General features: G+C 39.8%; 1 protein-coding gene across 1 annotated transcript; it reads left to right on the forward strand.

Annotated features, from left to right (window-relative positions):
* Window positions 1-755: 755 nt before the first annotated feature.
* On the forward strand, window positions 756-9,312 carry si:dkey-261e22.4 (overexpressed in colon carcinoma 1 protein homolog). Its single transcript, XM_017493724.3, has 5 exons — window positions 756-1,002; window positions 2,850-2,874; window positions 6,095-6,176; window positions 6,607-6,657; window positions 6,763-9,312. Exons 1-5 carry the CDS (start codon window positions 963-965, stop codon window positions 6,793-6,795), a joined length of 231 nt encoding a protein of 76 aa, XP_017349213.1. The 5' UTR covers window positions 756-962; the 3' UTR covers window positions 6,796-9,312.
* Window positions 9,313-14,223: the final 4,911 nt, after the last annotated feature.

Here is a 14,223-nt window from a genome sequence, read left to right on the forward strand (position 1 = left end):
CTTACATTACAGACATTACAGTTTATTGCTCTGGACACATCTGCAGGTCTATGGCATGTTCACGCAGGTGAGCAGGAACCCTAGGCATTTTCTTCTGGTGTTTTTCAGAGTCAGTAGAAAGGTCTCTTTAGTGTCCTAAGTTATTGTAACTGTGACCTTAATTGCCTACCACCTGTACACTGTTCGTATCTTAAGGACTGTTCCAAACATGAAAAACGTTGTTTAAACCCTTTCCAATAAAGATCTGTAAAGATTATACATCTTATATAAGTGTAATAAGTTTGTCTTTGATGTTTATCACACATGCTATCATCCTTAAGGTTTGCTGGGAAACTGTAGATGGATTTCAGGGAAACTGATGAGAAGCTTGAAATATATATATATATATAAAGCATGATTGGCTTCTCGTAATCAAAGTCTTGCTCTACATTTTTTCTTCTAATAACTGTCAGGCTGCTAACTGCATTGTCAGTGTGATTAAAACTTTTTAAAATCCTGCAGGCTGTAAATCTTTTTAATGCAATGACTGTGTGTAAATTAAAATCTCATCAGCTTATTAAAATCTACCTTCAATAGCGCACACAGCGAATCTGAATTACTGTTACCTGGGCAATGCTGACAAGGTGGAGGAATACCTCTTCTACCTACATCTCCATTTACTATCCTGCGCTCTCTCTCGCTCTCTCTCTGTCTCTCTGTCTCTCGCTCTCTCTCTCTCTCTCTCGCTCTGTCTGCGACTGGAGGGAATTGTAATAGTCACAGCAGCTCAGAGGCAGTCTCTCTGTCCTCTCCTCCTCCTCCTCACTCACTCATTTTCTCTCTTCACGTCCACACGCATCCCTCCGTCCCTGCTGGAGAAATCCTTTGTATATTATTTTATCCATTTATTCTCTCTCAGGCCCTCATTCACACTCTGGTCTTTATTATTCATATTCGTGTCTCCATTGTGCACATTCCGAACGATGGGTTGTGGAAATTCTTCTGTAGCCAGCACAGCTGGAGGTAAGTGCACCTCAGTGACTTCAAGTTTGTGTAAGTGTGTGTGTGTGTGATCTCGTTTTATCCGTGTGGATTCCCACGCAGCTGTCATCACCGTGTAAGATGATAAATCCCGTGACTGTTGAATGGGAATGCTTCAATGATATCCCAAGGATGCACTGATTTATGGAAGCATTTTTTTTTTTAAACTCTTCACATTTGTTTCCAGCAGAGATAACTTTATCTATTACACGGTATGATTCATGTGTTTTGCAGTCATTGCATTGAGAATGAATCAAATGCAGCATTTGTTTCGCATCTGTTTGTCTGTGTATATGTCTACATGTGTACATTGCTCATGAGAAACACAGCAATCTGAGTAGTGCTTCAGTATGACTCATACTGTTCCACACACACACACGCACATGCAACATTAAACATGATAAGTATGAATGAATCCGTGTGCTCTGTCCAGCTAGCTGTTGTCCAGTGCCTGCTACTGGACTGCATTATACACTTTACTTAGGAACATTATGTTTATTCGGGCATTGATCATCATCAATCACTGCCATTTAATCTCGACCCAGATACAACCATATCATAATAAGGCCATGATGTGACACTGCATGTGAACTGAGAAAGGTAATCATGATAGGACACATTTCATTAACTGTGTTTGTGGCTGGGAGACACAGCAATCAATTTGTTTACCTCAACCTGAAGCTACTTCACAGGGCTAATCACACACACACACACACATTCACTCATTCTTTCTTTCTCACTCACTCCCTCCATTTACCTTAGATTACTTTTAACCCCTTCTCACATCCAGGTAATCTATATATGAGCTAGAAACTGTAAACTGGTTCATTTCAACTGGTTTGTTTTCCATCCATCCATTTTCTGTAGCGCTTATCCTACACAGGGTCACGGGTCACACACATTCACACACTACAGACAATTTAGAGATGCAAGTCAGCCTACAACGCATGTCTTTGGACTGGAGCGGTTAGTTTTAAACTGGTTAATCTGACCTGGTTAGTTTTCCAGAAACTGGCTTTGCTAATGACCAAATAAAACTGTTCTTTATCAATGAGTGTACAATAAATGATGGCCAAATCTAGAGGCAGTTACTCCAGATTGCTTAGTTACAAAACTGGGTTGCTGGATTTAGGTACTTTATTGTTGTATGTTGGGGGGATGATGGCTTAGTTGTTAGCGCGTTTATCTCACACCTCCAGGGTTGGGGGTTAGAATCATGCCTCCACCCGATACCCTGTGTGCCTGAAGCTTGCATGTTCTCCCTGTGCTTCAGGGGTTTCCTCCAGGTACTCCGGTTTCCTCCCCCAGTCCAAATACATGCATTGATTGACATTTCCAAATTGTCCATAGTGTGTGTATGTGCCCTGCGCACCCTGTCCAGGGTGTCCCCCTCCTTCCCTGTTATAGGCTCCCTGCTCCCCCTTGACCCTGTGTAAGATAAGCGATACGGAAAAACGATTGACGTTTACATACTTGAATTGTTCAGTGATCTACACGCATTTTAAAGAGTAAATCCTGCCCAATAGGATTATATTTAACGGTATTACGTTTCACACCCTTGGTGAAGGCAGCCTCGTATACAAGCTCGCATACTGAGGTTCTACATGACGACTCGTCGTCCGGTTAATATAAAGTGAACTGGTTCAGTGTTTTCCATCTTTTCAATGGCAAGAGGCAGAATCTGCCTGACGACACGTCCCATCACGATGCCATATAGTATTTACAGTACAGTCCGTGCAGTCTTTCATGACACCCCTCCAAAGTTATTGCTCCATTCTGTAACGTGCTTTGAACATGAATAAAAGTGACGTCTCGTCGTTTCTCCGCAGGTCAACCCGAAGCTGCCAAAGGCGAGTGAGTATACTCCATCCTCACAAATGCTTCTAGGATGTAGTCAGTGTCTATTTAAAAAACACTTGGGCTTAGTTGTCATTCCACCCTCCCAGCATCAACATCTTTTCCATCGGAAACGATGATCGAGGTATGCAGAGGAGGTGGGAGAACGTACTAGAAACCACTTGTGTGACTCAGTCGGTCCTGAGGCTACCTGGAACCGCACGTCAATCAACTCAGTACTTCAGCTTCAAGCAGTGGGGGGATAGAGCCCAGGCTGTTATTCTCTAAACAGTTCCAAGAATCAGGCCCACACACACACATGGCTTTGCTTCTCTCCAGGCTTGATAGGGCCCTTAGAGTTTATGGCATGCAGTGCTTGCACATACCCCAGACAACAGCCAATCACACTTCTCAGTGGGAGAGTAGAAACCTTTAACGAAGTGACTTTCAAAACAAGTCCTATCAAATCAAGAGCCACTTGCCCTCAGCAATATCTGTAATCACCAGCTGAAGGAGGCCACTCTCAAGATCTTCTCCACCAGACATTATTTGGGTGCAATTTGCACAGTCAGTTTGTTCATTTTTTCGCCAAATGATGCCATCTAGTTCACCCTGTCGGTTTGTGTCGTCAGTTTGTATTGTGAACAAAATGTTGCCTTAAAGAAGACAATTTAGAGCGACAAGTCGTTGAATGAATTTGCTTTTACAGATGTTCCTTTATAAAATAAAATATCACATATTGTTACAGATCACACATGCAGTGACCCCGAACATCCGAGACCACGTTGGAAAGCTGGAAGTTTCTCTTTTCATTTAAAACTGGAAAAAAAAGAAAAAAAAAATTCTTCTTAACCATCTGAAATAAAGAAAGGAAATGTTTCAATATTTGATACAATATTCAAGATTCTGCACTATTTCTAGGTCGGTATTTAAATTTAAGCGACTTTATGATACTGACCTTTAATAGAACTCATTTTCCTAGAGTTTTATCTCTTCTACTGAACTTTGTGGGGTCTGTGCCAGCTTATTATTTAAAGCAAAAATATACATTCATGTAAATATTTCTACGATTCTTCTTTTCATGAACTTTATTCCTGATAAATATGATCTGTTATAACAAAAATGTATTAAATTTAAAAAATCATGAAAAATAGAAGCAGTGTCACTAGTGGTCTCAGACTTTTGGAGCCCAGTGTATATAAAGTAATAATCCAGGAAGGAACTGAAGCATATTTCAGTAATAATAACAGAAGTATTAAAAGATTTAACATCGTGTTCCAGAAGGACTTTGGTGATGTAGGACTTTTGTCCAAAATGTCCTATTTCTCTGGAAACCTTCAACTACAAGTCATGTGAAAAAACAAGTACACCCCATGGAAATTGTTCGGTTTTTGGACATATTTGGTCAAGCAAATATTCGATCATCTTTTCGAACTGTGCCTATTAATAAAGCTGATACAGTCATCAAATGACACATAAAGCTGACACTTTAGGAGTCATTTAAACAATTTAAATGAACAAAAAACAGATCAGTCACATGAAAAAAGTAAGTACACCCCTACATTTATCACACCTTCAAATCCATATAATTAGAATCAGGTGTTGAAGATCGGGTGCCGGTGATTAGAACCTGCTTAGGGAGTGCAGGTGGAACCTGTCTTATTTATACCCCTCTCATAACTAGTGTCTGGTGTTCCCTTTACTATTGAGGTGTGTGGTGTCATCATGCCAAGATCTAAAGAGTTCACTAAGGCCTGGTTGTGGGTGCCTATGAGTCTGGCAAGGGATTTAAAAAGATCTCCAAATTATTTGAAATACATCATTCCAGATAGGAAACGAAGGAAACTCGTCTACAAATGGTGCAGATTTCAAATGACTGCCAGTTTGTCCAGGATTGGCCGTCCCAGTAAATTCAGCCCAAGAGCAGACTGTGATTTAAAAAGAAGTCTCCAAGAACCCCACAAGATCACAGGATCTGCTAGTAAGCTGTTAGTGTCTATTGCATGCTTCTACAATCAATAGGAGATTGTACAAATTTGACCTGCATGGAAGGTGTGCCAGGAAAAAGCCTTCTGCAAGACTACAGTTTGCCAGTGAGCATACAGGCAAAGACCAGGCCTTTTGGAATAATGTGCTCTGGACAGACGAATCAAAGATGGAGTTGTTTGGCAACAGTAACAGCAGACATGTTTGGCGCAGACCAAAGACAGCTTTTCAGGAGAAGCACCTCATACCAACTGTGAAGCACGGTGGTGGAAATGTAATGGTTTGGGGTTTGCTTCACTGCCTCAGGGACTGGACAGCTTACATTCATTGATTCAACTATGAATTCTGCATCATATCAAAGAGTGCCTGAAGATAATGTGAAGCCATCTGTCCAAAAGCTGAAGTTGAACCGAAAGTGGACCTTTCGACAGGATAAGCACACGAGCAAATTCTAAGCGCACGAGCAAATCCACCAATGAATGTCTCAAAAGAAGAAATTGAGGGTTATGGAATTGTCTAGTCAAAGCCTGGATTTGAATCCTATTGAAATGTTGTGGAGATTTGAAATGGGCGACGCATGCAAGAAAACCCTCAAACATCGTGCAACTGAAAGAATATTGTATGAAAGATTGGTCAAAAATTCCAGCAAGCCAATGTCGGGGACTCGTGGATAATTATCCAAAACGCCTACAAGAAGTTATTTCTGCTAAAGGAGGTAATACTGGCTTCAGAGGCCAAGGATGTACTTACTTTTTCCACAGAAGAATTTCACATCTTTTGATATTTCTGTTGAGTAAATGATTGAAAAAGATGTGGTTTTGTTCACGTATATCAACTTCATCAATAGGTAGCTGCAGAACAGTCAGAGTGTCCATGCTGACCCCTGTCCACCACCAAAAGCTCCTACAATAGGCACGTGAGCATCAGAACTGGACCATGGAGCAATAGAAGAAGGTGGTCTGGTCTGATGAATCACGTTATCTTTTACATCATGTGGACGGCCGGGTGAAATGAATGCGTCGCTTACCTGGGGAAAAGATCAGAGGTCTTGTGGAGTCCATGGTTAGATGCGTCAGAGCTGTTTTGGTAGCACAAAGGGGGACCTACACATAGGCATGTGGTTTTAATGTTATGGCTGATCGGCTGATGTATATTTTCTTATTTCCCAGTGTACACTGTATTATGTAACTGCACATAAACACACAATGTTTTGTCCATGCCTTTTCTGCATTCACTTTGTCTGTGCCATTAGGACTGAGGATGCCTCTCCGGATGATGAGAAGAGGAAGAACTATGGCGGCGTGTATGTTGGCTTACCTGCTGACCTCAGCAATGTAAATACAGCACCGACTTCATCCAAACACCAAGGTCTGATTTCCACAACATCATTTAAACTAGTCTGGTGAAAGCCGGTCACTCAAAACGACGGTTGGAAAGTTTATATCAGAAATGATTCCTTTGCATGCAGCGATGTTGTGTCTTCACACATTTATTGAGTCAGGAGTTTGTTTTTTAATATCTTGGCAGACGCCAAATCTCAGCCTGAGAGTTATAATATCTAAGCATATTTGACCTTGTGGGGACATTGACACAGCCTAAAGTTTTTCTTTGGTTTACTGAGGTAAAGGTTAGCATTAGTTTTTGGAGTAGGCATTGGATTAATTAGCTGCATTAATAATTATGTCAGTGTAAAGTCCACACAATGAGAACATGACATTGTGTTCACTCAGATTTGTCTCTCTGTGTAATGATGAACATTTTTAGTTCTTTTTCTACAACAGATTGATGATGATATTGTCACTGGCACATCTGCAGGTTAGTTTATATGTAGTATTAATCAGTTAATGAAGTAAGCTATTCTTATTATTATGGCAAAATATAAAAAAAAAAAAAAAATCTCTTCCCCAAACATGTATACAGGACAGTCTGATCATGACATGTGACGTGTCGTGATCTCGCCAAGAAAGACAATCACTCCTTGTTGACTGAACAGGATGGAATCCATGAAGCATCCAGTCATCTCTCGCCCTACTCAGTGGACCTAAACGGGATCAGGTGAGGTCAAAGGTCACCCTTCGATGCACCGTGGGATGAGGCTGACTGGGAACAAACTACCTTTTTTTAAATGACCTAAGAAGATGCAAATCCAATCAAATACGTGTCTCAGTTTCGTAGTTTTCATATCTGGTCTCAAATCAATGGTATAGGAACACCATCTCAGGACTTAAAGCAGGTCTGAAAGGCCACACGTCAGACATTTTGGATGTTTGGAAGTCATATGAGTGTGGAAAAACCGGACGTTCGGCCTACTTGTGATGAGAAACTGCAAACTCAAGGACTCCACTGTGAACATTAATCTTGCCGCAACTTACTTCAGCAGCAGAGCTGTAAATAGGACACTGCTGACTTACTTTAACTTCAGGTCATCTACTCCATTTCGAGACACTTGTGAAACTCTTGACCATGTGTGTTTAAGGGTGAGAGAAAGAAAAGGGATTAGAGTGCTGGAGAAAGAGAGATGAGGCGATAAAACAGGAACAGAGTGTATAATTGGACTGTGTGGGTGTTCTCTATCAGCAAATGCCATCTCTGTTATCCTCTGCTCCGAGGTCACTCTGTGTACTTTAATATCCGTGTGTTTAGGCTCTGTATGTTCTCTCGGCATCCTCATTATCATCATCAAACATCTGTTCAGTCTGGGCTGTAACATACAGACCCTTTCAGGAAGTCAAGTCCCCAAGCATTAGCAAGCATTTGCATTACTGATAAATGTTGCTGTCTGACTTTAGGAGCTGCTAACTCAAATGTTCATTGTGCTGTTGGGTGTCATAATCAAAAAAGTGTACATAAACACCTTCATTTTTACAGCATACAACTCAATCAATCAGTAGCTGACCACCATATCAGTGAGGTTAGTGTACTAACTAAGAATTTAACAGGTTTACCAGGCTAGTTAGCTAACATGCCTAATTTATATTGCTTTAACAATCCTAAATTCTACATCGTTGAAACTAGCTCCCTAATGCTAGATATCTAGGCTATGTTCTTACTGAGGAGTTGCCTGGCTAACTTTGTTCAGCTTGATGTCTGTTTTGGCAGCACTTCTCAATTTCTCCCTAGTATAAATGCTATCAGACATGCATACCTGTACAATCATCGCAGGCTAGGTCAATGCTTAGCACCATTTAGCCACTGACAGGACACCAAGCCATAAGGACGTGCTAGAATTAGACCATTTGAAAGTGCCAGTTCAGTCAAATAGTGCTTAGTGCTTTAGTGCTAATCCATAATAATAAGTGGCTACTTATTCATAATAGTAAGTGGATAACAGCGCAGCTACCTTCAATCTGATTCCTGAATAACGTGAGGTTGCTAGGCTACTTGGATCTTTTGGCAACCAGGTTGGGTGCGCATAACGTTTTGTTTACAAACACCAAAGGGGTCCATACTTGCACATTCACACCAGAAACTGCATTCCTTTTTACACTTATTGATAGCAAACAAACAAACAAAAAAACTGGCAATGAAAAAAATTCATTTTTTCACCACAAAAAGGCATTGTGGTGTTTTCTATACAGTTTCTACACTTATTAATGATAAACAAACAAACAAAATAAATAAATAAAATGGCTGTTGCTTTTATGGCTACTAGACATTGGGGTGTTTTCTATACAATCTTATTGTTTTGTTTACAAACAGTGTTACGATTTTTTTTATTTATTTATTTTTTTTTTTTTACAAGCAGCAACAATGACATGTTTATACTACAGATAATTGTGGGGGAAAAATGAAAATTTTCAGGTATAATACTTGGATAACATGAAGAAAAAAATATTATGAGTCGTACAGCACCTGAAACCTCTATATTGTGCTGTTACAGTTACACCTCCTATGTCTTCTCTGCTTATATGTAACTGTTTATATGTAACTATATATCGCACCCCGTACCAGCTGTCAGACAAAGATCATAATTTGATACACATCAGATGACCTGGGTGAGAACGGTGTGTCGCGTGAGATGGGTTTTGCGTTACCGTTCATCCAAGTGAGCACCTCAGTGTAATGATCAGATCAGTGTCATCACTCTCAGAAACAGCCGATCACATTCCTACCAGGTAAAGCAGATCACACAGCACACATTTTACACCTGTGCGCTCTGGAGGTATGTGCATTTGTTAGTCTTTTTTTTCTTTTCTTTCATTGAATGTACATTAAAAAAAAAAAAAAAAGACCTTTTACAATGTTAATCACAACTTGTTTAAAATTGCAGAGAATGCATAAATTGCTTTGTATAAATTGGTTATGCTTCAGAATATTTTAAAACATCAATATAGTGAGCTAGCGTTAAACTGGTAAAGGACTGTCAATATTCTAGTGCATTATCAGAGCCATTTCTAATAGTATTTGTGACTGTGTCCAGTAATTTATGTAAAACGTTTACATTATTTGTATAAAAGTAGTTTTTATTGCATTAAACTTGTTGCCAGGTCTGGTTATTTCACCTATATACTGATATATCTATAGCTGGAGGATACACAGCTGGTCTACTGATTAATTATTCAGTGATGAGATGATTCTGGACCTGTTAACAACACGAACGACATTCCACATAGCATTACAACGTCCAAAGGTCTTGGGAGAGCTCTTTGCTTTTACCCATCATGAGCTGTTTCTTGTGTGACACCTTGGTAACGAAAAGCCTTTTTATAGACCATCAATTTACTAACCCAGCGGATGTTAATTTGCACAGATAGGGGGTATAATTACTTTATTTCAACTAGTTCCTTGGAGAACTGATTTTTCTTAGCGTGTTCAATACTTTTTTCCCCGCGTCATTCCACTTTATTACACATAACTTTGTTTATGGACTTTAATGTTGTGAATCCTTTATATTTGCGGATTTCTTGAGTTAACACCAAAGTCTGGTGAAAATTTCATGTGTATACACTCATTGGAAATATATTTACTGAAAAAAATGTTGACTCGTTCAATACTCATTTTCCTCGCTGTATGATATTGTTTTCCCGCTCCACTTCAATATTACTGGCTATTTTGTGTAGGTACATTACATGGTGGTGTTCTTTAAATACACACGATTAAGAAGCTTTATTGTCATGGTCTCGTGGGAATTGAATCCTCACAGCACAATCACACACCCTTTCACAAACTACGGACAATTTAGAGATGCCAATCAGCCTACAGTGCATGTCTGTAGGCTGAAGGAGACAACCAGAGTACCCGGAGGAAACCCGCAAAGCATGGGGAGAACATACAAGCTCCACATGCACAGGGCAGAGATGGGACTTGAACCTCCAACCCTGGAGGTGTGAGGCAAGCATGCTAAGCACTAAGCCACCATTCCCCCTGCCACTATGGCAACATGGTAGACTGAAAGTAGAGGATCCATTATTTAGCCAATAACAGACCAGAGCATGTCACATGCAAAATGTAGCCACAAGATGGCATTATTGTTTCTTTTTTTTTTTTTTTTGGTCAACAATGTAGGACTGCATTCTTATATATTAATCACGTGTGCAGGTTTGTCACTGCAGCCGTACACTTAGATTTGACTTTTATTCAAAACCTTGATCTAAAAATCTAACAAATCTAGCCAATCCAGGATTAATACTTTTCCAGAACTTCATCCCAGACTTGTATTAATAGCTCCTCGGTGTTCATGATGTTCTCTAACAAACTCTGGATCTTTCCAGGAACTGGTGTATTACTGTATATTGAGATCACATCATCCTTTATTAGAACACAAGATGCCTCAACTTGTACTTATGTTACTTACATTTTAGTTTCTAAATAATTTCGCAAACTGTATAGATTTTATCCACTCCCAATGCAATATTATGGGCTATTTTGTGTAACTGCATATAATCCCAGTTAAAGTCATTTTAATTCCAGGTTAATGTAATGTGTTGAAAATTTCAAGGGAGTGAATATAAATGCAAGTCACTGTACACACACACACACACACACACACACACACACACTAGCAATGTGCTTACATTACACATATAGACCAGAGCTTTCAGTTCATAAATAGTTGAACTCCATTGCAGTCTTTTCTGCTGCAGTGCTTGCAATGAGCAACTCAGATACTCTGCATAATCTGATTGACTGGATGCAAAACAAGGACACAGGCCAAAATCAGATGCGATCTTTGGCCTATTTTATCTGCTAACCTACATAGACACAGTAACACCACCGGGACAGGCAAGAGGTAGAGCAACGTCCTCCTCTGAATAGACACGTATAAGATAATTTTAGTTTCCAGGCTACACAAGCCTCTAGAGAATATGCCCCCGAAGACATTGACGAAAATGGACAGCTACTTAAAAGTGGCCTATTAAATCAAATTTAGGAGCATGGCATAGGCTATCCTGTTTCATTTAATCACAGTCTTAGGAGCGTATTAAGAATGCATTAGTAATTTAGCAGTATTAGGATTGAGTGGAGCTCAACAGTATCTCATAACAAAAAGTAAACTTTAAACGTTCATATATGGAGATGCTTCAAATTATTCGAGCTGTTCTTCCTGTCATGTTGGAACTGAGCTGAAATGACCCATTTAAAAGTCTGAGGTTGAAATGCAGCTTTAATTCAATGGTATGCACTGACTAAACTGAATAACCCTAATAATATATAATACCCCATTAGCTGGTAGCTGGGGTGTTATTTTTGCTATATACGTATTTGACATATATATATATGTACACATATACACATACACACACACACAGTGGGGGAAAGGAGTAAAAAGTCAACATTTTTTTTCAGTAAATATATTTCCAATGAGGCTATTCTCATGAAATTTTCACCAGACATCAGTATTAACTCAAGAAATCCACACATATAAAGAAATCCAAACATTAAAGTCCATTTATGTAGTTATGTGTAATAAAGAGGAATGATACAGGAAAAAAGTATTGAACACACTAACTGAAATGTATTTAATACTTAGTGGAGAAGTCTTTGTTTGTAATGACGGCTTCAAGGCACTTCCTGTATGAAGAAATTAATGGGCCGCAGTATTCAGGTGTGATTTTGGCCCGTTCTTCTACACATATCGTCTTTAAATATTGTTCAATTAGATTCAAGTCAGGTGATTGACTGGGCCATTCTAACACCTTGTTTTATTTTCTCTGAAACCAGTTGAGAGTTTCCTTTGCTGTACGCTTTGGATCGTTGTCCTGCTGGAAGGTCCACCCACGTCTCAGCTTCATCATCCTGGTGGATGGCAGCAGATTCTTCTCAAGAACCTTCCGGTAAAGGGCTCCTTTCATCGTTCCTTCAATTATATGAAGTCTGCCAGTACCATGTGATGAAAAACAGCCCCACACCATGATGCTTCACCTCCAAACTTCACTGTTGGTGTAGTGTTTTTAGGGTGATGTGCAGTGCCATTTCTTCTCCAGACATGGTGTGTAGTATGACAGCCAAAAAGTTCAATTTTGCTCTCGTCTGACCAGACTACACTCTCCCAGTATTTCATAGGCTTGTCCAAATGAGTTGTAGCAAACTTTAAACGAGCTTCGACATGCCTTTTCTTTAGTAATGGAGTCTTGTGGGGTGAGCGCGAACAGTCGAATGCATTGCCTATTGTGTTCTCTGTGACTCCCTGGTCAGAAATCTTACGAGGGGCTAAGATTATAGCTAAGAGATAGCTCTGGTATCCCAAGGTTGATTCTGAGCTCTGGGTTCTGTCTGTGAAGAGGATTACATGTTCTTTCTCCCTGTTTCTCCAGGTTCTCTGGTTTCCTCCTCCCAGAAACATGCTTGTGTAGTTGGATTGGTTGTACTCTAAATTGCCCCTAGGTGTGAATAAATGTTTATATGCATGGTGCCCTGTGATGGACTGGAGTCCTTTCCATGGTGTATTCCTGCCTCACGCTCAGTCCCTGAAACTGGACAGTTGAATGTTTAAAAAAGACCAGGCAACATTTTTACAATCTGTTGTAGATCTTTACAGTCTGTTCCGTATAGCTCCTCCGCCTCAAGGTTTGACGTGCGTGTAGATGCTTTTCTGCTCACCACTGTTGTTAAGAGTGGTTATTTGAGCTATTGTAGCATTTCCTATCTGGACATTCTCCTCTGCCATCTCTTTTCATTAAGGCATATCCACCTGCAACTGCCTTTAACTGGATGTTTTTAGTTTTCTGCACCAGACTGTCAAAACTCTGGAGATTATTGCGTGTGAAAATCCCAGGAGATCAGCAGTTTCTGAGTCACAGAGATCACACTTCCCCCTCATCTGATGTTTGATGTGAACATTAACTGAAGCTCTTGACCTGTATCTGTGAGATTTTATGCACTGTGCTACTGCCACATAATTGGCTGATTGGATAATTGCACGAATGAGCAAATGTACTGGTGTTGCTATTAAAGTGACCGGTGAGTGTAGTTGTAAGTTCTCACAGGTATAGGAATAGTAAGCCTTTCCTAGGCTCTATACAGGACCTGTAACTGACTAGACATCATTAGACTATTATGAGCCCTTAGGATTTTTTTTTTCTAGGCTCATTACCATAACTGCTGCAACATATTCACATACAAATGTTAACGTGCTTCTTTGGCTGACTTAAATATAATATTTAAACTATCATCAATTAACAGCATTCATAATAATCATGGGAAATACCCCTTGCATATTTTGTGACTGGACAAACAAAAACTAATGAACATTTTCCAGTTTCCAGCTGTGTAAAGTAGTGCTAAAGAACTATGAATAAACAAAATCATTTCCTCAGTCCGCAGGCAAATGGTGGTTATAAATGCAAAGCCCTGCTGACATCCTGCATTGTTCTTCTTCTAAACCCAGGCTCTTAATGCACTGTGAAACTTTATGCAAATCTACGATCCTGTGGTTACTCAGAGTTACACACGATGACCCATGACACGGTGAAGCCTGATACAGGGTTCCTGATACAATCTCTGGGGATGTTGATTTAGCCCTAAAGGGTCTTAGGGTCAAATGTCCTTCCTCTAAGCACTGCCCTTGTGCCCATAAGTGAGACACCTAACTCCAAACATTCCCAGCATTCCTGTCTCACTAGACCCTTGCAAATGATAATATATCCATAGTGCATTTCCTGGTAAAAAGAAATCTTATAAAATAAAACAAAGCACACAGATATCTCTCATGGCTCCTGCATGTCTGTCAGCATTCAGAGTAACTGCGTTGATCTCACTGATAAATCTCACTGATAATGTTCGCAGCAGACCTGGCTTTAGGAAATGCTGCTTAGGTTGATTTTGAAATGATGTCTATTGTCAACACAATGACAACTATTCATTAAATTAGATCAGGAATTAAATATGCATTATAAATGGCAATACTATTTTTTAAATATACAGTATCTCACAAAAGTGAGT

The sequence above is a fragment of the Ictalurus punctatus genome, chromosome 19, assembly GCF_001660625.3.
Source record: "Ictalurus punctatus breed USDA103 chromosome 19, Coco_2.0, whole genome shotgun sequence".
NCBI classification, from domain to species: domain Eukaryota; kingdom Metazoa; phylum Chordata; class Actinopteri; order Siluriformes; family Ictaluridae; genus Ictalurus; species Ictalurus punctatus.